The sequence below is a fragment of the Ochotona curzoniae genome, unplaced genomic scaffold, assembly GCF_017591425.1.
Source record: "Ochotona curzoniae isolate NIBS_2020 unplaced genomic scaffold, NIBS_Ocur_1.0 scaffold_1852, whole genome shotgun sequence".
In the NCBI taxonomy this organism is placed as follows: Eukaryota; Metazoa; Chordata; class Mammalia; order Lagomorpha; family Ochotonidae; genus Ochotona; species Ochotona curzoniae.
Genome location: NW_024467087.1, coordinates 23,352,175 through 23,376,368, shown reverse-complemented (window position 1 = coordinate 23,376,368; position 24,194 = coordinate 23,352,175). Strand labels below are relative to the sequence as shown.

Sequence of the window (24,194 nt, the reverse complement as noted above, 5' to 3'; positions counted from 1 at the left end):
TTAATATCACTTTCATTCTCCTTTTTGATGATTCTGGGAAACAAAGTTCAGAAAGTCAGTCTGTTGTTCATCACTGACCACAAGATGAAGTGAGAGGCACGGGTGAACATAGAAGACGGGGAGATTAAGGAAGAATCAAATGAAGCAACGTGGCACTCTAGAATCCTAGGTGTGGGTAGTTTGACCAAAATATGATTCTCCACGGGCCTGAAAGCAACGACCTAATGTGAGAAGAACATTTATTTCAGGCTCAGTAAAAAGTAAGTCAGCAGTGTCTAAGGTGTGTGTTCAGGAGCAAATAGGATTTTCTTGAAAAGCGGCCTTAGGGACAGAATGCATTTGTAATGTGAATGGATTTTTTTATGGCTATCTAACACAGCCTATACATTTTTGACGATTTAATGCATATTAATATGCTATTAATTCAAAGCAAGTCAATTCAATGTAGCTCACAGACACCATTCTGCTTTTAAAAGGTTTGTCTATTTTTACTTGAAAGAACTACAATGAGAGAAAAAGTGATAGAGATTTCTTCCTTCCACTGGTTCACAAATGGCCACAATAGCTTGAGCTGAGCTAGTCCGAAGCCAGGAGCCAGGAGCTTCTTCTGGGTCTCCCACATGAAAGAGATCTAAGGACTTGGGCTGCTCTATGCTATTTTCTCAGGCTATTAATAGGGAGTTGGATTGGAAGTGGAGAGCTATGACTAGATATCTGTATAGGATGTCGGCACCACAGGTGGACGATTAGCATTCTATGCCACTATGCTTGTCCCTAATGGGTACAATTCTAAGAATATAATGATATTTCATTCTTCTCTCTTATTTTTTGTTAGTTTTGGAGATTGTATATGTTTAATTTACATTGCATTCAAGGTGAGTGAAAACTTTCAATGTGATTGTTGCTGAAAGCCCTTGGCTTTCTGTATTTCTGCTGAACTAATGACTTCATACTGTTCACTTGTTGACTGTGGCTTTTGATGAGAAGTTTTACTGAGCAGGGTTGTTGTTCTTTGGGGGCTAGCCATCACAGCCTTTGGCTTTGGGAGAAAAGATAGCCACGGCCCTGCATCTGGCATGGGTAGTGCAACTATGGCCTTCAGTCTAAGCAAGAACAGGAAGTGAGTTTTTAAAGACATGTACAGCCTAGTGGGATTGAAGGCCTGCCAGTTGAGTGTACCTGTCCAAAGGATCTAAACAGAGGTCTGAGATGAGGGAAGACTGGGCAATGCCTATTGTAGCTCATAAAACTCACCCTGGTTAGGAAGCATGATGTATCTGTTAAGATGTTGGTTTGCTTGCCAAAAAAAAGATACAGGGGCCAATGGCCAATTCCCCTATGGTCAGGTCAGCTTAGCTCCAAGCAAACATTCAGAGACCCAGGCTCCTTCATTGTGAGGCACTACCTTCCTAAAAATGCTGCTCCCATGGTGTTGAGGAAGGCCAGTCATGCATGGATCCATGCTCCAACTAGGAGAAATGGAAGAAAAAGCAAAGTGGAGGCACATGGTTCCTTCCCAAAGCTGAACCCAGCAGCTCCCCGCATTACCCCCTTCCACAGCTGCTATGTCAGAACTCTATCTCTTGGCCATGTCTAGCTTCAAACGAGGCTGAGACGTGGTTCTGGGATTTTTTTTTTCCCCTGGGGAGCTATATTCCTAAGTTAAATTAAGGGGAAGCTGGGATGAGCGAGGCAATCAGCAGTCTCTGTTGCACACAGAAGCAATTCTACCTGGGGTATTTATCTCACATTTGAAAACCTGCAGCCTGATGGTACTTGCATGGAAACAGGGTGAGCCCTTTGTGTTTTCTCTGTTGCAGATTAACCCGAATGGTCCAGCCTGGTGTTGGTGGATACTAGCGGTCCTTCCTTTGGAAAGCCGAGCTCAGCTGCCGTTCCTGGCAATGAGATCCTTGAAGGATAGGCTGAACGGTATTCGGCGAGTCCTGGCATTTATATCCCGAAACCAAAACTAGTGAGTGTGGAGTCCGAAGAGGAATCCCACCCACCCCCACTGCCATAAAGGGGGCTTCTTGTAAATATGTTTAGTTGCAATAACATCTTAACAGCAGGAGGTATCAAGCAGAATAATTAACCTGCTTTGAATCACAGAGACAAGTCAAACTGAAAGACCCAAAGAATGTGATCTATGTAAAACTTTATGTCCTACATGCTTCTTGATATACTGTGCAGGTACATAAACAGTAGAGATGTTTAAGTGCCCAGAAAAAAAATATATGTTGATCTTCATCTAAAAATCTTCTGAGAGTTTAAGGTGACTTTTCTTTTATCTTTTTGTTTTCATAGATGATTATGTTTGAAATGTGAACAAAGATACTAATGTTGCTGCATTGTGTCATTGACTTGAGGTCTCATTCCCAAATGGTTCAGGTTTTATAACGTATTGTGTAAAATAAGGTTCATACTTCTTTCAGTTTTGATAATTTATTTTTTTGCACTACTGTATCCTTTTTTTTTTCTACAAGTGTGTCTGTAACTATTTAAGTGTACATCATTGAGAAGTCAGTTGCTTTATTTATTCATGTGGTTTACCGTGTGCCCAGAGAGAAGTAACATTACTTCTGCAGTACATATATATAACAATACCATAATTACAGCAACACTTTATTTTTTACCATATTGATCCCAGCTTTTAGACTATTTCTGTCTGTCCAATTGGATATTGAAGATAAGTTTGGAGTGATGTAGGATCTCCTCCCTTGATATAGTCTACTCTTTGTTTTGATTTGAATGAAGCCACACAGAATACTTGAGGGATTTGTCATCGATTATGGCATGTGCTGGGGTAAAGTGAAATAATCCTTCGCATATAAATACAAAAGCGTGATCAAGAATTATTTTTCTAGAATGAAGGGATGAATCAGAGGAGTATCTTTTATTAGGGCATTTTGGTTTTATGGGCATTGTGGTTCAGCAACATAATTAGAGCTGTATCTAATTTCTTACCCTGCAGTTAGAAAATGTGATTTTAGGTGCAGTAGGATTTAACTGTTAAGGAATGACACCAAATATAGCATATCATAGCCATGTACCACTGCTCCCCTTCCGCCCCCAATGCCAACCTCTGTGCATGGTTCTGATCAAGATCTGGGATAGCATGTATGGAAACATTTGATGAAGGACTATTTGTTGTCAGAAGTGAAAAAGCCAGATAGGATATAGCTCTCTTAAACTCTTCTTAAGGGAACCATACAGTTAGTCCATGCTGTCCTCTAAACACTGTCTAGTCTCTTAATTGCAATGAGCCAAATATCTCAATACAGAGGGGGAGTAGTTATAGCTTGCTTGGTGCTAGTTTGATTCCTTTGGTGTCAGGAGAACTTGAAAGTACCCTGATTATGGGAGTGTTATAATGCTATAGTTGACAGACTAGTGTAGGGAACAAGTGAATTCCACCATTCGTACTTGCCTGCATACTCTCCCCCATGTGGTGTTGGGCACCTGTGGTGTTACTTGTTCACAGCCCCTCTATTCTGTGAAGGTGAGAGTGTAATGTTTCTGGCAATCAGTCTGACTTCCATCACCACCTGTGGCCAAAAACAGGCAAAGGAGAAAGAGATGATCCAGGTACAATAAACAAAGACCAAGAGATCTTTTTCTATACTTACTTAATGAAGATTATGTTGTCAAAACATTATGTCACCAGGTTAATGTTTGGAGTAAGTAAGGAGTAGAAAGATGTGCAAGTGTAGACCTCGTGGCTATGCAAACACCAGAAGGGAGCAGCAAACGAGGGGCACTGTCTTCCACCTGGTGACTGGCCAGAAATTAGCTGCTGTGAGCGTATAGTTTCAGAATATTGGCCAGAGCCTACATTTGCATAAATTGTTAAGCACTGCCTTTACACATGGAAGTCTCTTGCAGCCCCTTTAAACGTGTTTGTTAGAGTCCATGCTATTAGTTTTAGACCACAGTTGCTGATTTGAAGCATCAGAAGTTTGAACTAAATCCCATACCAGCAACCTTATCCCCATTTCAGTAAGGGACGAAAAGGATCATTGCTTTGAGGTCTGGAATTTCTGATAGAATGGAAATCTTAAATTCTAGCTCCATTCATGTAACTAACCCAATACTTTCTGTTCATCCAAATGTATTTAGAATCTTGCCCATGCCTGGGTGATTGGATTTTAATCTATGGATTTTGTGTTTACTTCATGGAACAGATTCAACAGAAATGTACTGATGCTACCATGTACAAGGTCATGAATCATGAGACCTCCACATAGCTAAGTTATTGCATTTATTTCTCATACTCACCTGGTGACAACAGTTACCATATTATGGGTGAGAAAACTGAGGCTCTGCAATGTTAACCACTTCACCCAGACCGCATAGTCAAGGAATGGCCAAGCTAATTATAAACACATTATTTTGCAGATTTGCAGCATTTTAGATAGTTTGTATTCCACACTTTTGGTTAAAAAGGCCTGGCAATGAAATCACAAAGGTGTCCCCAAAAAAAGTCATAGCTTCAGTAAAATTAATCTACCCAATGTATGTTTTGTTTCACCTGAGTTTGATTTCTTAATAAAGTTCCACATCACAGAAATGGCTCCCCTTGATGAGTGAGTACTCATCTCCAGTAGATATTGATCTTGACCAGGCAGAACTGCACTTTCCTCTTGGTAGCCTAGACAGATACACATGTGGGCTGTTGTACCCCCAAGGTTTTGTGATGGGAGTGTTGGCAGGCAGGATGTGCTGTGCTTTTTTGGATGTACTTAAATGGGGTAATTCATTGGACTTGATCAGTTTTGTAAACTGCTTTTGCTGATCACCTATAGAATAAAGAACATACAGAGACAGAACTTAAGGGTAAATGTAGGCCCAGACAAGATATCCCCCTTGTCACTTACTATGTTGCTTTTTTTCTGTTGAGCATGACTGACAATAGTCTTTTCCTAATATATTACTTCTGTCTCTGTGTGTAACTATGTGTACATGTATACATACCATGTGTATACTAGGTAACAAGCATACATCATTGCCTTTCTGCTTTGTACTGTACTAATGCTGCTAGCTAATAACCAGCAAAATGTAGAAAATGAAAAGAAAAACAAAAAATTGTTTTTATAGACAACTCAAAGAAAGAACTGCCTGCCCCTGGCTTAGTGGGGCTGAGAATAGATGAATTCATCTATTTGCCTTTTCTGAGGGACAATTGGTTCTAGCCCAGTGTCACCTCAACAGCAAGGGGCAAGCCATTGCACCTGTGTTTCTCTCCAGCATGGCCTGTAAAACTGGCCTGGGCTCACAGTGCCCCCTGGTGATTGGCCAATGGAGCAGTGGCCTGCTTGAGGCTGGTTCACAGCACCCAGAGGTCTCTCGGTGTAAGCAGACTACACACTGTTGGACTGCAGTCTCCTGCAGACTGTATCATCCACACTCACTCCATTGCCAAGATGGGAGTTTGATTCAATCCTCATTTTGTGAGTTCCATACATAGTAAATTTGCATCCATTTGAGCTCACCAAGGAAGGATCATAGTAGGGATGTGTGGCCATGATGCAAATGGAAGGCAGCCCAGACTATGGAAAAGTGCAGATTTTCAGCTCTTTTCTGGAACTTGAGGAAACAAGATTTTGATTTATGATTGAAGACATTTTTTTGAAAAATGGCTGGAGGCATAAGCTTCCACCTGCTCCATTTCCTACATGCAGAGGGAAGGAAAAGGAGCCATAGAAGATGGGCACTTTCAGTTTATCTGAGAATGATAGCTCCCATTTGTGGTTATTCAACAATTTAATAATCTGGGTTACGTACATCCAGAGGTGAAATGAAGAAGTTAGCACTTACAAATGGGTGTTTAAAACATGCTAAGGTAACCTCCAGAGAGAAGTGCCTGTAATCTGTGTTCCTAGTGTCACTTTAAAGCTTTTGCGTCATGACTTCCTAGCTGTTTTGGGTTTTTGTTGTTTTTTGGGTTTTGTTTTTGTTTTTGTTTTACAGCAAACATGATTAGTGGATGTTTACAAAGCAACACTGTAGCTTTGGCATCATTTTAAATGTTGATAAGCATCTGTTGTTAATGAAAATAAACAGCAACTTTGAAATAGCAAACAGCAAACAGGTTAATATGACATCATCAGCTTATCGTAAATAAATTAGCTGCATTATTCTATGCAGCCTTTAGTAGTGTCAGGATGCCAATATCAAGCAAACCTCTGAACCAGTGGCAAATGCATATGTGTATTTGTTTTCTATTTGTTTGTTAAGCGGCCATTTTACTTTTGCACTGTATTGAAGGGAAATTAAAGTAATGCTTTCCCCCGTATTGCTGTTCAACTACCTCTATAAGCTTGATTGCTTTATAGTTTCCCTTCCTCTAAATATGTACAAAAACCATTTCAGCTCATTTATGTTGTAATAACAATGTGATACTAGAGAATCTGCGTGAAAGTTGTTTGTTCATTAAAAAAAGAAAATGTTTCCTAATGTCTCACTTTGTTTCTGACAAAACTGTACTCAAATATTTGGGAATACTTTACCCGACCAACTTTGGTATCATTTGGTTGGAAATTGAAAAGAAAGCTATGGGAACGTCTATCTTACTCTTGTTCCTATTGGTTCTATTTCAGCTAACCACAAGATCCTTACAAAAAATAGACCTGCACTGTGCATGTGACAGTGAGGCAAGTGTGAATCGATTTCTTTGATGATGTGTTCTGAAATGCTAGCCATTAACTTGGTATTAAATGCACCACAAAAACTTATTATTTAGGCACTTTGTCAATCATCTGCCTCTTTGTTTGCAAATTCAAGCATTCCTGTGTTTAATTTTTGCTGAAAGCAGGACACACTGCCTACTGTGTTCTTTGATAAAATGTTCATGAAAGCCAATTACATATTAGCATTTAAGTCCAATGGTTTATCAACAGTTGGTGAAAATTAAAGCCCCAGGTACAAATATTTTAACAGTGAAATTGGTAAAAGTGTTTGGAATGATGAGCAATATTGACCAAGGTGATGCCGGCAAGAGTGCTTCAACAGTATCCCCTCTCTGCAGTAATGATACAAATTCATGGTGTTGGAAGCTTTATGCAAGTTCTGTTTTATTCCTGAGGAAATATAAATGAAGTGGGACAGTTGAAAAGGGGTGAACATTGTGACACAGTAGATTAAGCCACCTCTTGGGATGCTCACATACCGTATTAGAGTGCCTAGTTTAAGTTCTAGTTAATCCAACTCCCTGCTAAGGCACCTGAGAAGGCACCTTCCCAACCACTTGGCCTCTGTCACACATCTGGGAGACCCTGATGTGCTTACAGTTGTCATGGTTTGGGCCTGGCCCAGCTCTGGCTGTTGTGGGCATTTGAGGAACGAACCAACAGATGGAAGATTGCCTCTCTCTCCGTATTTCAAATAGAGTGATGCATAAATAAATACAGCTTTAAAAAATGAAATGAAAGGAAATTCTATTTGGGTCTGGTGTTACTCTGTGTAACAGATTCTCTGAAGTAATAAGAAAAATTCAAACTCCTGCCCAAATAGGCCCAGAGAGAATGCTTGGCTCTGCTGGACTTAGGCCCTGTGTGCCCAACCTGCTACCCTCCAACTCTTTTGAGATAGAATACATTTAAGCAAGGCAGAACTTCCTGCTAAGGCAGTTCTTCATCCAAGAATGCCTGCATAACATTTTCTCTGGAGAGTTGGACTAGAGCAGTCAAGAAGAAGGTCCTGTTTGCAGTTATTACAAATGCCTGGAGCTAAACCAGTCAAAAATCAACTTGCTCTCCTGTGGAACCCCTTGAACTGCCACTGAGTTCTCCACGGTCAATGATGCCTGCCTCGAAGGTGCTCAGCAGTCACAAAATGAGGACATGTGTGAAAGAAGGGAATGAAAAAGCTTCAGATCAAACAACTTCCACAGGTCTAAACTTTTGCCTTCTCTTACATGTATGACATAAGTCATCCAAGTTTGGCTGAGGAGCTGATTTCAGCATTCCCTATATTGACTTCTTCTGGGGAATAAAGAAAGTTTATAACCAGGCTTGTCTGTGGTCAGCTCAGTACCTTGGTCTAGAGAGAGCAGTACAGGCTCCTGGGAGCCCTGTCTCTGAGCCCCCTTCTTTTATCCTTTCCAATTTTAGATCACTGCCTTTTACTTTTTAAAAATAGTTTTAAAGATAAACTTATTTGAAAGTCAGAGCTACAGAGAGAGGCAGAGGGAGAGAGATCTTTGATCTTCCATCTGCTGATTCACCCCCCAGATGGCTGTGATCACCAGCACTGAGGCAAGGCGAAGCCAGGGACCAGGAGCTTCATCCTGGTCCCCTTTGAAGTAAGGCTCCAAACACTTGGGTCTTCTGCTGTTCTCCCAGACGTATTATCAGAGGGCTGGATGGGATTCCACTAGATTACCACACTGGGCCCTTTACTTCTTTTTGTTTTAAAGAAAGATTTATTTTTATTCGAATGGTAGATTTTCACACAAAGATCTTCCATCCACTGATTCATTTCCCAAGTGGCTGCAATGGCTGGAGCTGAACCGATCCAAAGCCAGGAGCCAGGAGCTCTTTGGGGTCTCCCACACAGGTGCAGGGTCCCTCCCAAGGCTTTGGCCTGTCCTTGACTGCTTTCCCAGGCCACAAGCAGGGAGCTGGATGGGAAGTGGAGCATCCAGGACACAAAGTGTCTGACACCCATTTTGGATCCTAGAGCATGCAAGGCAAGGATTAAGCCACTTTTCTGTTGTGCCAAGTCCCCTTGTTTATTTCTGATAGTGCTGAAGGGGCAAGCTGCCATACCTAGTACCCAGAGCTGCCAAAAGGTGTGCTGTCCTGATCAGACTAGTTCTGTAGTGTGGTGGTCACTGCACTTGATCTTGGTTCCCCCACTTTTCCAGGGAATTTGACCTACAGAGAACTCTTGCATGAATTCATTTTCCCCCTAAAGTCATTAGAGATGTCTGCTGTGGTTTATGATTAAGAACCCTGCTATGTTCCAAGTATGCTTCTAGACCTTAGGAATAGCTCACCTGCAAACACTGTTGGGTGTCAGAGCACTCAGCATCGGATAGGTGATGACCTCAGGGGTCTCAGGAGTCAGGCACTGCTCCAGTCATCAGAGGTACTGACAAGAGAGTTACACTTAACTCACCCTGAGGGCTGTTTTCTGAAGTTTTGATTCTCTTCTTTTTTGCCTTTTTCTTTCTTTCCCCTTGGCTAGTGCTTTGCTCAGGCTAATAGGCACCATGGTCCATAGTTTTGCTCTAAGTGGAACCCTACAGAGTAAGAAAACTGTGAGCTTTGCGCAGACTATTGAGAATGAAGCTGATTTAAGATGGATTTCCATCTTAATCCCATGCTAAGCGTTGAATTCAGCCATGAAGGCTAGAAGAGCATAATACCACCACATTATTTCTGTGTAAACTGCTATTCTCTAATACTTGGAAACCCAGGGTCAGACTGGGACACAGTGGCAACTCTGGACAATTTGCGTAGGAAGAATATCAATGTGTTTATTAAGGGCTGTAAATGGTTACCAGTGAAAAAGCCAACAAGAGGGAACGCTGTGGGTGGCCAGCAGACTCTCTGGAAGCTGTTTATGTTTCTTTCATTTGTATGGTATGAAGTAGAGGGGCATAAGTACCAAAAGTCTCTAATGTGGTCTTTCCCACCATTTGTCTAATATTTTAAAATGTATACTGAAAGGGGGTGGGTGTTATGGCTCTACTGCGTAACCTTCTACCTTTAAGCACCAATATCCCATATGAGCCTGCTTGTGGCCTCACTGCTCCACTTCCAATCTTATTCCATGCTTATGCCCTAGGAAAGCAGTGGAGAATAGCCCAAACCTTGGGACCCTGCACCCACATGGGAGACCTGGAAGATGTTCCTGGTTCCTCTCTTTGGACTGACTCAGCTCTGGTCATTAAAGCCATCTAATGAGTAAAGCAGCAGATGGAATATCTTTCTCTCTTTGTCTCTCCTTCTCTCTGTAAATCTATCTTTATAAGAAAAATGAATCTTTAAAAAATGTAGGCTGTGCTTAGCATGTAGTTTTATTATTTTCATTAGAGGGTAACTTTGGGACACTAGATAAAGGGTGGCTGTAGTGTCCCCTACCCTCGCCCAGCAACTCCTTGGTGCCACTATTCCTGGACAAGAGCTATCCAGTGCTCCGAAACTTACCTCAGAAGGCAGGTGTTCACTCTCAACTTCAATTTCTGCTTTTAGGAATTTACACTATTCCTCAGCCACCTGCCTAGGGCTGGACTTAAGTTGACTTAACAAGCCTAAATCTTGGCTCCCAAGTATCAAAAAAAGCAGTCGCTGAGGAGCCTGTTCTCATTCCGAGGGCCCACAGCATTGCTTTTAGTGGATTTTTTTTTTTTTTTTGTAATTGTGATCTCAGGCTTGTCTGACTTTTGGTCCCTTCCCCACCTCTCCTCTGTCATGTCCTGCCAATTCCTTGGCCTTGCCCACTCTATTTCTGATTGTAGAGTCCAGACATGCCAACAAAATTCATTCTTTAGCAGCCAGCACATATGATGAAAGGATATTGTCCAAGTCCATCTCTTAAAACACTCAATAGAATGATGTGATTCAACATGTGAGAAGACAAAAGAAAACAAAGAAAAAATAGCCCAGGAGATAAACAGAATCCATCTGAGGTAGGTGGCTTTCAAGCCCTCTGGGCAAAACAGCACATCCTTACAAAACACCTGATTCCTCCTTGAATAGTTGACTTCTCTTTTTCATTTAACTTTTTTTTTATTATGAAAGGGAAAATGGTCAGTAGAGTGGAGGTTTCTATAGTAACCTGGCAGCCGCACCTCTTGTAACCCATAAAATCATTAAACTGAGAGGTAAAACTAGGTTAGTGCAGAGCTAAATGGAGGTTGGCTGACCTAGAGTTATGGAAACAGAACAAGTGAGGGTCACAGACCACTCATCCAGAGAGGCAACTTGGTGTCAAGAAGGCCTGTCCCTGGGGCAGGGCAGTGGTAGGGAGTGCGTAGCTGTGCATCAGGGAGTATGGTGGGGGGTGCCCTGAAGAGAGGCAGGACAAAACCTGAGCAAATAGGAAGTCTACGGTTTGACTGAGAGCAGTCTGTAGCTCCACAGAGAACATGATCCCTGTTGCTCTACTACTATGGCTAGAGCAGGAAGGCCTCACTTTTTAATAACAAAGGTTTAGTTTATTTATTTGAAAGGCATAGTCACAGAGAGGGAGAAATAGAAAGATAAAGAGAGAGAGGGAGAATCTTCCATCCACTGATTCACTCCCAAAATGGTCATAATGGCCAAAGCTAGACCAGTCTGAAACCAGAAGCCAATAACTTCTTCCAGGTCTCCCAAGGATTTGGGCCATATTCTGTTGTTTTCCCAGTCGCATTGTCAAAAGCTGGGATGCCACCACTGCGGTCTGTGGCTTAACTTGCTTGCTATGCCACCGTGCTGGTCCCAGCTTCCTTTTTTTTTTTTTTTTTTTGAAGGGGGGCAAGATCCCATTGTTATCCCCTGACAGTAAAGTGATGTGTAGAAAAGAAAACAGGAATATCAGGATGGGTAAGATGGGACGTGCAGAAATCCTAGGCTCAGGATCCTGATCAAGGCGAAGAGGGTGACTTGTCCAGGAAATAGATTCTTTCCAGTCCTCATTTTTCTCTGTGCTACAACTAACCATACATTTCCATTATGCTGATAAGTGGCATAAAGAAAATTGGCAATTAATACAGACACTGCTAGAAATGATTACCCACCATTAGGTTCTTTGATCTCAGCGACACCTCTGTGAACCAGATGTAAATAGATTAATCAACCTAGTTTCATTTACTGTGCAAAGTGCCGAGTATTATATAAGGCAGCTGTTTTGTTTTGCACCTGCTGATGAGAACAGGGCTTGACTTAGGGGAAAAAAATGTTTCCAGCTTGGGGTCACTCACCACAGGAAAAAGAGCTGCATTGTTTTTCCAGCATCCTGTGGGAGGAAAACCCATCACAGGAGCAGCACCAGCCCATCCCAGGGACCAGAGTCTGCATTCTCACCAATAATACCAGCACTGAGGGACCAGCATGGAGTGCTGTCAGATTCCTGGACATGGAAGGTGCTTCTCTGTGTGTACTTCCTGGTGGTCTTAGAAGTCAACTCTGTCTTTTCCATTCCCCAGGCAAAACCCCCGCGTACTTTACCTGTCACCTTTGAACACTTATTTTTTTTTTTCTGAGAGAAGGTAGCTGTAGAGGCCTGAAGAGATAATCACCCTTGAAAGAGTGGCAGTGAGAGGGGTCAGTTGGGGATAATAACCGGAGTTATAGGACTCATGTTTTGGCTGCAATGCTAAGTCCAGGGTCGTTTCCAGTGTGCAGAGCGACCTTCAGTTTTCAGTGAGTCACAGCTGCAGCTGAGTCATAAGCAGCAGAGGGGTGATGTTTTGTTCTGTATACACACAGCACTCCTTCCTCATCCTCCCCTGATCATCTTCTTAGTTAATGGAAGAAGAGACGGTAGCTTCTGTTGTTATGACTTTCTATGGTTTTTGAGTCACGTGGATCTGCTTTGAGGCTTAGCTTCCTCATCTACACGGGGGTTAAAATAATAGTTGGTAGACTATTGCATGGTTATTGTGAAGATTTAAATGGGATGTTACAAATGGAATGTCCTGGAGTCCCTGTAATATACTAAGGGATCAAAGAATATGAATCCACATTAAGGCACTCAATACGTTTGTTTGATAATATCCTAATGTCTGGGAGTCAGTCCCATATGGAGGTCAATAGAAGGTTAACTCGCACACACATGCTGTAGATTATTCGATTGTCCTTTCGATTTTACACTGTATGTGTTATGATTTTCCCTAGTGACAATCACTTCCTCAGAACTTCATCCCCATGGAAGAGGAGGCAGGAATCAAAACTAATTTTTGTAGCTCAAAAGCTAAGAAATAAATGCATACTGATCCCATAGAATGGTGCAGACACCCACTCACCCCCAAAATGTGCAGGAAATAGCACTAGGGCTTCTCCTGAACCTAGTACTTGGTAAGGAGTGGTTATACACATTACCTCCCTTTCTGCTAGAGGGTGGAAATTACCCAGGATTCTTCATGCTTACGTTGATGAATGTATAGTCAAATCCACATAGAAAGAAGATGCCAATGTTCACTGCCAGGAGAGCCTGACTTTTGACCATCTTGGTACCCGCTGGGTTTGCTGCACAGTGCACCTATAGGCTCGGCATCCCTTGGATACTCTGATGTCACACTTAACTCAACCAATGGAATTGACCAGCCCTCATACTGAAGGCTGTTTTTACTTGTTTCTCTTTCTGGAAAAAGCACATTAATCAAGGTGTTTTCTACCAAATCACCTTAGTTCCTGATATGTTGATATTCTTCCAGAGAAAGCAAAACCTTCATGTGAGTTGCTGTGAAGTAAGATTAAGTCTTTTCCACAGGAGTCCCAGAAATCATTTAAGGGCAGTTTGTACTTCCAATAGTTCCTAAAATCATAATCAAGGGCCATGCAGCCTCCAGAGGCAGCCTGCCTTTATTTATTTGTTTGTTTGTTTATCTTTACTAAACCAAACTTTTGTAATGGTCTAGACATCCAAAGTCAAAGGCAAGATCAGTGTGAATACTTGAATTGTTCCAGACACAGTCATCAAAGAGGCCGCAAGCAAAGGAAAGAGGCTTTCAGGTGTCGATGAGCCATGCTTAGGTGGCCTTGTGGAAAACATAGATGATCTACAAACTGACTTTCCGCTAGGGGTTATTGCAAGTCTCCTCTTGCATCCTGCCTCAGGACAGACTACAACCATGCATGCAGAGAACTGTAATGAGGTACTGGGAAGAAGTCTGTTTTCCTCTGCAACCTAATGCACATATTTTCAGTTCAATAACTAACAAGAACACCTTTTGCTTTCCTCTGCTTTGAGGGTAGTATGAGGCAAACAGAGTACGATTTTTGGTAGCAAACAACTTATGAAATAGTTGTGGGGTGGCATTTAAAATTGGACAGGCCCTTGGAAGTGTTCTAGTCCATTTAATTTTCACAAGTGAAAAAACAAATGTGCAAAGAGATTTTGTTATTCATTTTAGTCTGTTACATTTACCAGTGGCACAATCAGTGCTAGAATCTAGGACTCCTTACTCCCAATTCAATGCACTTTCCAGGATAGCATGCTACTTTCTACTGTAGTGATGTTTGATTCACCTTAAATAATAACAGCTAATATTTACTGGCCACATTCCATGTGCCAGGAGTTGTGTTAAATTCTTAAGTGTTTTGTTGTATTGAATCCAGAAAGCAATGCTAAGAGGTAAGGATTTTTGTTCTCCCAACTTTATAGATGAACACACTGGGGTATAAAAAGATCAGGAAGCTCAAGCAAAGTTTTGCATAATATTCATTTTGGTTAATAGTTAGCTTACTAAGCTTTCCCACCAAATTTAAGAACATATTTACATTGACCAGAATATATAAGGCAAAATGTCAGAATTCTGCACATTTATTTATTTTTATCTTTCCTACATTAATACTTGCAAGTCTATTTCTGAAGTTTCTTTTCCCTTTATGAGTGCTCTCATTGACATTCAACACCGGGTTTAGGAATGATAACAGTATGCATGGATTAGAATTAAGAGTATGCAGGTAGGAGCGGGGTAGGTATTTAGCTTAGTAAATAAGCCACTGGTTAACCAGTGCCTGGTTTCAAATCCTGACCCTAATTCTGACTTTCAGCTAATGTGCACCCTGGGAAACAGTAGATAATGATTAGAATGAGTGGTAGGGACCTAAGCAATGTCATCATCTATTGCCTCCTAAGATGTGCATCAGCAGGAATCTGAATCAGAAACCAGGCAGACAGAACTCCAACCAGGCACTCTAATATGGAATAATGGGTGTTCCAATCAGTGACTTAACTGTTATGTCAATAATTTGACCCTTAAAAGTATTGTGGGGGCTGACATTGTGGCATAGCAACTTATGCTAGCATCCCATATCAGTGCTGGCTCACGTCCCAACTGTTCAACTTCTGATCCATATCCCTGCTAATGTGCCTGGGACATAGCAGAGGATGGCCCAAGTGCTTGGTCCCCTGCACCAAAATGGGAGACCTGGAAAAAACTACTGGCTCCTGGATTTGATCTGGCCCAGCTCTGATTGTGGCTATTTGGAGATTGAAGCAGTGGATAGGAGACCTCACTTTTCCTCTCTTTCTCTCTCCACTTCTTAGACAATATATTTTTACTATAGATAGTGGGAAAGTAGAAATTAGAGAATTAATACATTGATTCACTAGGATATCCTGAGCTATTTACATAAAAACACATCTATTCTGTTTCCTGTTTCCAATTATTCATAAATCTCCACCCATTGCTTTTGTAATATATTAATTTTCTTTTTAAACATTTAAATTTTGTTTTAAATGTTGTTTGCATAGTTGAGAGAAATGAACACCCATTTGGACCTCCGATTGAGGTATGGAGAAAGGTGGCAGGGACAAATATTTCGATTTTTTTTTTCTGTTGTGTCCGCACGATAGAACAAGGATGCTGCTCCTTGCTTTCAAATGACATCAGTGCCCAGGGATGGGCAATAGTAATTTGATTACATCCCAGAGACACAGTGTGGGGAAAATGTTCTATTACTTGTGTAGTTTTAATAGTTCCAAGAAGTTGTTGGTTTTATTTCTCCTGGAGTGAGAAAATATTTCCAAGGTCTGTTGGTTGATAAAGTCCACCTTTGTGTATCCACAGACCCAGACAGTTGCTGTAGATTTGTCCAACCTGCTCTACTCTCCATCTTCCAACAAGGTACTAAATATCTCCTGCTGGCCTGGATGAGCTGGCTGTCATGTTCTTCATGTGCACCTGGCCATTCTGTCCACCACACAGACATCAGCAACTTAGGAGACCCAGTTCCAATGCATGCACTCCAAGGTTGGCCCACTCAACCCCTGATCTTCCCTGTGGTTGGAGTTTGAGTTCATTGATCTAGTTGGGGAACACTGCAAGAACGAAGGGTGACCCTAGACTTGACTCTTGTGTGTGCCACCCAGTGCAGGGTCAGGCTTGGTACAGACAACACACATACTGGTGGATGCAGCTGCCTGGTCAGTTCCACGACAGCCCCATCTCTCACACAAATCAACAAGTACTGTGGCTTAGCCAGCCTGCCATAGGCCTGGTCCTTACACATAAAAGCAGGTACCATGGCCAAGTAGTGATGATCTCAATAAATCCCCACAAAGCATGCCCCTAACCATGGTTTTTGCATATACCAGTGTGTGCTGCAGCCTAGCCTGGCCCATCCTCCATCCCATTAGGCACTTGTGCACGTTCATGGGTGCAGCATCTTACCTCAGCCCAAACTTCTTCCAGACCCAGCGCATGTGTATGTAAATGGTTGCTGCCACCTTGTCCAGCTCAGCCAGGCTGCAGCCCTGGATTTTGTGCTCATTGGCAAGAACTACAGCCTAGCAGCGAAGCACCTACAGTTCTCCTACCACACCTTTTCTCAGCCCTATATCTTTTGCTTGCTGGGTGCACTACAGTCCAGCCTGTAATGACTCACACCCAGTCCCAGAACTTGCCAGCAGGTGCTGTGGCCTAATCTGGTTGGCCTAAACAAATTGTGGCCTTTTGCATGTGCCAAAAGATGTGGCATCCCTGCCCAGCCTGATTTGCCCCCAGTCCTAGTTTTCATGCTCACCATACAGTGGCCGAAGCAGTGGAGTTCCCAAAGTTCCTCTATCAGACCTCCTAAAGCCCTAGTCTTGTGTATGCTGGTGGGTACTGCAGTCTAGTTTGAGATGGCCCACCCTTAGTCTTGGTATTTTCCAGCAGGTGGTACAGCCTGGGTCAACCCACTCACACCTAGTCTCAGCTCTTGCTAGTGGGTGTAATAGCCTCTCCCAGGTTAGCCCAGCCTGGCTCACCCTCAACCCTCATGTGAACTGGTGGGTGTTGCAGCCCAAACTGGCCTGGCCTGCACTCCATCCTGGATCTCACTCAGATCAGTGTATGCTGTGAACTGGCCCAGCACAGCCCGCCCCCAGACCAAGACCACACTTGTATGCCAACATCTGCTGCAGAGCAGCCAGCCTGGATGCCCCTATACCCAGTTCTTATGCTCACCAGTGGAAGCTGTGGCCTGGCAAGGGAGTTCCCCAAGCTTCCTTACCAGGTTCATTCCCAGCCCCAAATCTTGCGTGTGCTATCAGGTACTGCAGCTCAGATTGACATGGCCCACCTGCTACATCAACGCTTGCCAGCGGGTACTGTGGCCTAGTTCAGGCAAGCATGACTCCCAGTCCCAGCTTTTGTGTGTGTCAGTGGGTTTCAGGTAATGCTACTTAGCCCAGCCCAGGTCTTTCACGTGGGCAGGTGCCTTGACTTGACCCAGACATGTCCTCTGGCTTCCCCCCTCTAAACCATCTTGTCTCAGCTCCTTCAGCTACCTGTGAGTGCAGTAGCCTGATCTATGAAGACCCAGAAGTCACTCTTCCCCTGTCAAACATGCTTGTGGCTACCACTACTCAAGCTCCTTAGACCCCCTTCTCCAGGCAATTTGCAACACCCTCTCTGCCTGGTGGCATGTCTGAGGACCACGGTAGTGCATTCTACCCCAGTGTCTCCTGCTTTCCCTGCACAGTTTTTTTTTTTTTTTTGGAAGAATAACAACTATGCTGGCACACTGGTATAGTTAGGGCAGATTTGGCATTAGCCAGGCCCAGAATGACCATCAACTATTGGCTGATTTTCTACCAGCATTGTATGGCTTGCCCAGGTGCAAGGCAAACTAGGTAAGGGGGTGGTAGGATAAAACCACTTGTGCAAAAACTACTTAAGAGCTAGTGTTGTGCAGTGGGTTAAGCTATTACTTGTGATGCCTGAATCCTATATCAGAATGTAGGTTTGAGTGCTGGCTACTCCAGTTCCAATCCAGTTCCCTGCCAATGTGCCTAAGAAAACAATGGAAGATGGCCTATATGCTTAAACTCTGATGCCCATATGACAGACCTTCAGTCAATGGCTCCTGTCTTTGGCCTGGCCTAGCCCTGGCTATTGTAACCATTTGGAAAGTGAGTCAGTGGAATCTCTGGCCCCACCCCTTCATCATGTTGCCATTCAGAAAAATAAAAAAATCCTAAAGAAAGTAATGAATCTGTTCCATTTTTGAACATTTTTTCTCACAAGATTTAGTGGCATGTGTTCCCCTAAAATTACACAATAAATGAATGCTCTCTAAATCACCCAGGTAACCAGAAAGCAACATTTTGCATTCATTTAATCCCATGGCAGGTACAAAAATATAAGAGAAACCATGTCAGAATTTAAAGGCTATGAAGACATGTGCGACAATTAGAAAATGCCTTCTTCAGTTTCCATTTGAGTCACTTGAATCTCTATTATTGCTATTATTGCCATGATTGTTCAGACATCCCACCGTCTCTTGAAAGTATGGTGTGACTTAATAGAGTAGATAATCTAGACAGTTGGATTATAACCTCACTCATTGTTTCAGAAGCCCATTTTCTCCTTGGTTTATACCTACTTTTCCAACAGCCAAAGAAGAAACTATCTGGGTAGTCTTTAAAAAGTTATACAAATTTAACGAATTATTTGTGATTGTTAAGTTCATGTGGCAACCAGACTGGTCCACAGAGTGCTCAGATATTTGCTTCAACATTATTCTGGATATGTCTGTGAGGTTGTTTCTGGAGATGAATATTTAAATCAGTACACTGAGTAAAGTGATTGTGCTCCCTAGTTTGGGCAGTCATCACACAACCCGTTAAAAGCCCAAACAGAAGAAATCCGCTGATCCTTTCTGGAGTGAGTGGAAACTCCACATGCGTGACATCCTTTGACCTGGAATGCTGGCTTTTTTGTGTCCTTGGATTTGAACTAAAACATTAGTATTTCTGGGACACAAGGCCTTCAGTCTTTAGAACTGCATCATCAGGTTTCGTGATGGTCTCAGGTGTTTTTATTTAATTCAATTTGGTGGAATAAAGGACTTGAATTAAAAAACTCCTAATATAATGGACTTGAATTAAAAAAAAAACTCCTAATATAACGGGCTCTTTTTGATGTGTTTCCCTCCCACAAGATTTATTCATATGCGTTTCTCCTGAATCTTAAATCCTTGGCTTTAGACTCAGGGTGAAACTGAACCATTGAGTCTCCTGGTCTTCATATTGATTATTTACCCTGCAGATCTAGGACTTTTTAGCCTCTAATTGTGTGGTTCAATAGCTTATAAATTTTATTTTTTGTACACACACATACATACATACACACACGCCTGCTTTTGAGATTGTTTTTTAAAAAGATTTATTTATTTATTATTTGTATTGGAAAGGCAGATCAGATTTACAAAGAGGATAGATAGAGACAAAGCTCTTCCATTTGCTGCTTCATTCCCCAAATGGCCGCAACAGCCAGAGCTGAGCCAATCTGAGGGTCTGAGTGACTGGGGTCATCTTCTGCTGCTTTCACAGGTCATAAGCAGGGAACTGGAAGGAAACTGGAGTGGCCTGGATGTGAACTCGCATCCACATGGGATGTTAGCACTTGCAAGGTAAAGATTGAGCCAATTGAGCCACTGCACTGGGCCCTCAATTGAGATCTTTCATGTGCCAGGGGATTTATAACTTACTTTGATGTGTTTTAAAAAGACGACTGTGGCCATATGTGGAGAATGGTGTGCTCACACGCGCACACGTCTGTGTGTGTATGTGTGTAAGATTAAAGCAAAGAACTGATGTGGAGGTCATTGTAGTCATCTGGGAAATAAATAAATTACATTTTGGCTTTAGCAACTAGATATTGAAATGGAAAACACTATGATTAGAGGTGGATAAAGCCTATGTCCTCTCATCCCCATTTCTCCATATCACCTGTTCCTATACTAGAACCTCATTATTTTCAGAAATACAAAGCTTGGGAAGTCTCAAATGCATCCAGAGTAAGCTCTGATAAAACTATTCTTTAATTAACTGTAAAGCAAATTATACCCCAGGTGAAAAGCTTTCACTGGCAGAAATAATATTAATCCATGATAGGCTTCAATAAATTGGCGGAAGTTTGCATTATAATGAGACAACTTTAAAAAGATTTGTTTTTTCTGAAAAACAGAGTTATAGAGAGGAGAAGGAAAGATTCTATTTGTTGGTTCACTCCCCAAATTGCCCCAGTAGCTGGGACTAAGCTGATCCAAAGCCAGGAGCCTGTAGCTTCATCCAGGTCTCCTACACAGGTACAGAAACCCAAGCACTTAAGTCTTCAAGAGCTGGATGGGAAGTGGAGTAAGTCAGGACTTGAACCGGGGTCCATATGGAATGTTGGGCTGCATTCAGAGACTTAGCTTGCTATGCCATGGTGCTGGTCCCAAGACGCAAATTTTACATGAACTTTTTGAAATCCTCTTTTACAAGAAAAAAAAAAGTTTTACTCATATATGCTGGTGTGGACATTCCAAAAATGAAATTAATAAAATAATTCTGTTCATAATAGTATAAAATAGTAGAACACTTAAGAGGAAATTTAGCAAGAGATCGAAGAGATTTACATATTTAAAACTATATGCTTTTAGACCTGGCAGGCTGACCTAGTGGCTAAATCCTCAAGTTGTATTTGTTGGGATGCCATATGGGCACTGGTTTGTGTCCTGACTGCTTCAATTCCTATTCAGCATCCTGCTTGTGGCCTGGGAAAGCAGTTCAGGATGGTTCAAAGCTTTGGGACTCTGAATCCACGTGGGAGACCAGGAAGAGGTTCTTGGCTCCTGCCTTCAGATCGGCTCAGTTCTGGCCATTGCGGCCTGACTCAATGCTGAAGACTCAGGCCAAAGTCACTGCCGACAGGTGGTGACTGAGTCCTGGGCTTTTTCCAGGCCTGAGAAATTTCTTCCCTCAGGATAAATACACCATTAGGGAAAATCAGGAACTGGATTAAGGCCTCTAGCCCCGCTCTGTAACTACCACCTTATGGTAGTGGGAAACTATGGATGGGAGTTTGACCTTGGCAGCTCAGGTGACAGCAGTTATGGGGAGTCACCCCAACTAGGCTGCAGCTTTCACTGGTTTGCATGAGGACTGAGTATGAAGTGGGCAAGATCAGGCTGAACTACAACACCCATTGGTTCGCATGGAAGACAGGGCTGGAAACAGAACTGACCCAGCAATTGCAATGACCAGCATGTATGTAAACTGATTGGGGCGACAGACTGTGCCGGACCCTGTACTGGCAAGCGCACACAAGAATCAGGTCTTGGATCAGCTCAGATGAGTTTCTTTGGATATCCCTCCAACTGAACTGCCGATCTCAGAACCCCAACCATGAAGAGACTATGTCAGCCAGTGGATTCTGAATAGATTTCATCGCAATTGGAACGGCAAGATTGGCAGCAATTCAGAACTGTTGAACTAACAAAACTGCTTGAGCAGGACCCTCAGAGCATGCCTCACATTGGGGACCTGGGAAGGGAGGGAGGCTGGGTGGGGCCTTTCCCTTTGTTTCTTCCCTGACCCCAGATACAGGGGGGAAAATGATATTAGTGTGGAAACAATGGTATTACCCACTTTCCTGTAGCCCTTGACACTTTGTACCATAATCAACTATGTAAGATTATTAAAAAAAAAAAAGAATAAGAGTACATCTCAAGGTCATGGCTCAAGAGAACATGTTCAGTGGCATACTCCCCAAATTGATCTACGAGCTCAAAACACAATCCATTTCAAAATATCAGTTGGAGGTTTTGTAGAAATGAAGTGTACATTCTGATGCTAAAAATGTATATGGAAATGCAATGGACTTTGAACTGATACAATCTTTAAAAAGAAAAACATAGTTTGAATATTCACACTCCTACACTTAAAAGCTTACTACAAAGTTATGATAACACAGAGAGCATCATACTGGCATAAGGAGGGAAGTAAGCTGCGCGAACAATCTGGAGTACAGAAATAAACCCATGTCTGTTACCCACTGATTTTTGACAAAAGCTCCAAAGTCATTAAATAGGAAGAGAATATTCCTGTCAAAAATGGCACCAGGGAAACTAAGCATAATAATGAATGATGTTAGGTTTTTACTGCCTTCATATTATACATAAAATTTATCTCAAAATGGATCCAACATATAAATGTGAGAGCTAAAACTTTACTGTAAAAACATAATCTTAAAGCATTGTAATGTTGGTTAAGCAATGGTTTCTTGTGTATAATACTAAATGCGCAATCACAACAAATTAATTAAAATATTTTGTTAAAATATTTTGTGCTTCAGGGGCTTGCACCATAACTCAATTGGCTAATCCTCCACCTGCAAGTGCTGGCATCACAAATGGGTGGTAGTTCATGTCCCACCTGCTCCACTTCCCTTCCAGCTCCCTGCTTTTTGCCTAGAAGAGCAGTAGAGGATGGCCCAAAGCCTTGGAAAGCTACACACTCACAAGAGTCCTAGAAGAAACTCCTGGCTACTGGCTTTGCATAAGTGTTGCTCCAGCAGCTGTGGCCATGTGGGAAATGAATCAAAGAAAAGATGTCGCTCTCTCTTCATCTCTTCTCCTCTCTGTAAATCTGCCTTTCCAACAAAAATAAGTAAATCTTTAAAAAACATTTTGTGTTTCAGAGGATATCACAGAGAAAGTGTAAAGACAATCTACCTAAAATGGAAGAAATTACTTGCAAATAATACATCTAGAGAATGTAGCACTCATTAGCATTTGTGTGACCTGGGTCTGGAGACAGGCCAAGCTGGACCCATATTCATCACTCACTGGTATGCGTGAGAGCCAGGACAGGGTGTGGGCTGTGCCCTGGTGGGCTACACTAGGCTACCACACCTGTCAGCAAGAGCTGAGAGTGTGGATGAACCATGCCCAGCTGGGTCAAAGCACTTGCCAGCATGCACAAGACCCAAGGCTGGGAATGGACATGGTACGGGAATTCTGCTGCTTCCACTGGTGAACACAAAAGCCAGCACTGTGTAGACCTAGCAATACAAGACTGTAACACTCATTGGCATGCATATGGGCTGGGTCTGGATGCAAGCCAGACTAAGATAGGCTCCAGAATCTGCTGGTGCTCATGAGAGCCAAAATAGGTGTGTGACTGGATGGGCTAGGCCAAGGCATCCACTGATTCATGTGAGAGCCAGGACTGGGGTTGGGCTAGGCTGTAGCATTCATCAGTGAGAGATGGAATAGTTGCAGGCTGGTTGGGCTAGGCTATAGTACCCACCTATGAGTGCTAAGACTGGGGGCTGTCCATGTCAGTCTTGGCAGCAATACCTGTTGGCACATGTGAGATCCAATGTTGGGAGTAGAGCTGGTAGGGGAACACCCCAGCTAAGCCACAGCTCTAGCTGATGAATGCAAGAGCTGGAGATGTGTGCAGACTAGACCAGGATGGGCTGCAGCACCTGTTGGCATATGTATGAACCACGTCTGGAGCAGGCTTGGCTGAGCCGGTCCACAGCACACACTGGCACAAGTTAGAACCAGGACAATGTGCAGTCCATGCCAGGTTGGACCTCAACACCCTCCAGTTCACATGAAGGCTGGGAATGGGCCAAGTAAGGCAAGGCTGCTGCACCCACAGGCAAGAGCTGAGACTGAGGGTACGTTGAGCTGAGCCACGTCACACCACCTGCTGGTGAATACTGAAACTGGGCAACAGCACAAGATCCAGAACTTGGAGGAATCCTAGTAGGGGAACTTTGGGGACACACTTGCTAGGTACCCCGTTGGTGAGCCTGAATGTGAAACTGGGGGCTGGTAGGCTGGGCTAGGCTGTTGCACTCAGTGGTAGTTGTCAGGACTGGGTGCAAGTCATGGCAGGATGGACCACAGCACCCCCTGGCAAGTGCAAGATCTAGAGCTCAAAGCATGCCTAGCAGGGAAACTGTGGGGACTCCATTGCTGGGCTATACCTACTGCTGATGAGCATAAGAACCAGGGTTGGGGGCAGGCCAGCCTGGACAAGGTGGCACCTATTAGTGTACGTGAGGGCTGGGTCTGGGGTTAGGTTGGGCTGATGTAAGTCACATCACTCATGTTTGTGTACACGAGTCAGATAGGATGGGCTAGGCCTCAGAAGAAACTGACATGTGCAAATTCTAGGACTGGGATTGATCTGGTGGAGCTCATTGTGTGTCTCCTCAATTAGGCCATGGTACCTGCTGGCATGTGTATGAACCTGGTCAATGGCAGGCT

At 42.9% G+C, this 24,194-nt stretch overlaps 1 protein-coding gene across 2 annotated transcripts in view; it reads left to right on the top strand.

The window, feature by feature from the left end:
• LONRF3 (LON peptidase N-terminal domain and ring finger 3) overlaps nt 1–6,734 on the top strand; it is a 41,121-nt gene extending 34,387 nt beyond the window's left edge. For both annotated transcript variants that reach the window (XM_040999620.1, XM_040999619.1), the window contains one exon: nt 1,821–6,734. In XM_040999620.1, the coding sequence (XP_040855554.1) occupies nt 1,821–1,976 (156 nt within the window). In that variant the 3' untranslated portion in view covers nt 1,977–6,734. The remainder of the gene's footprint in view (nt 1–1,820) is intronic.
• The last annotated feature ends 17,460 nt before the right edge of the window (nt 6,735–24,194 follow it).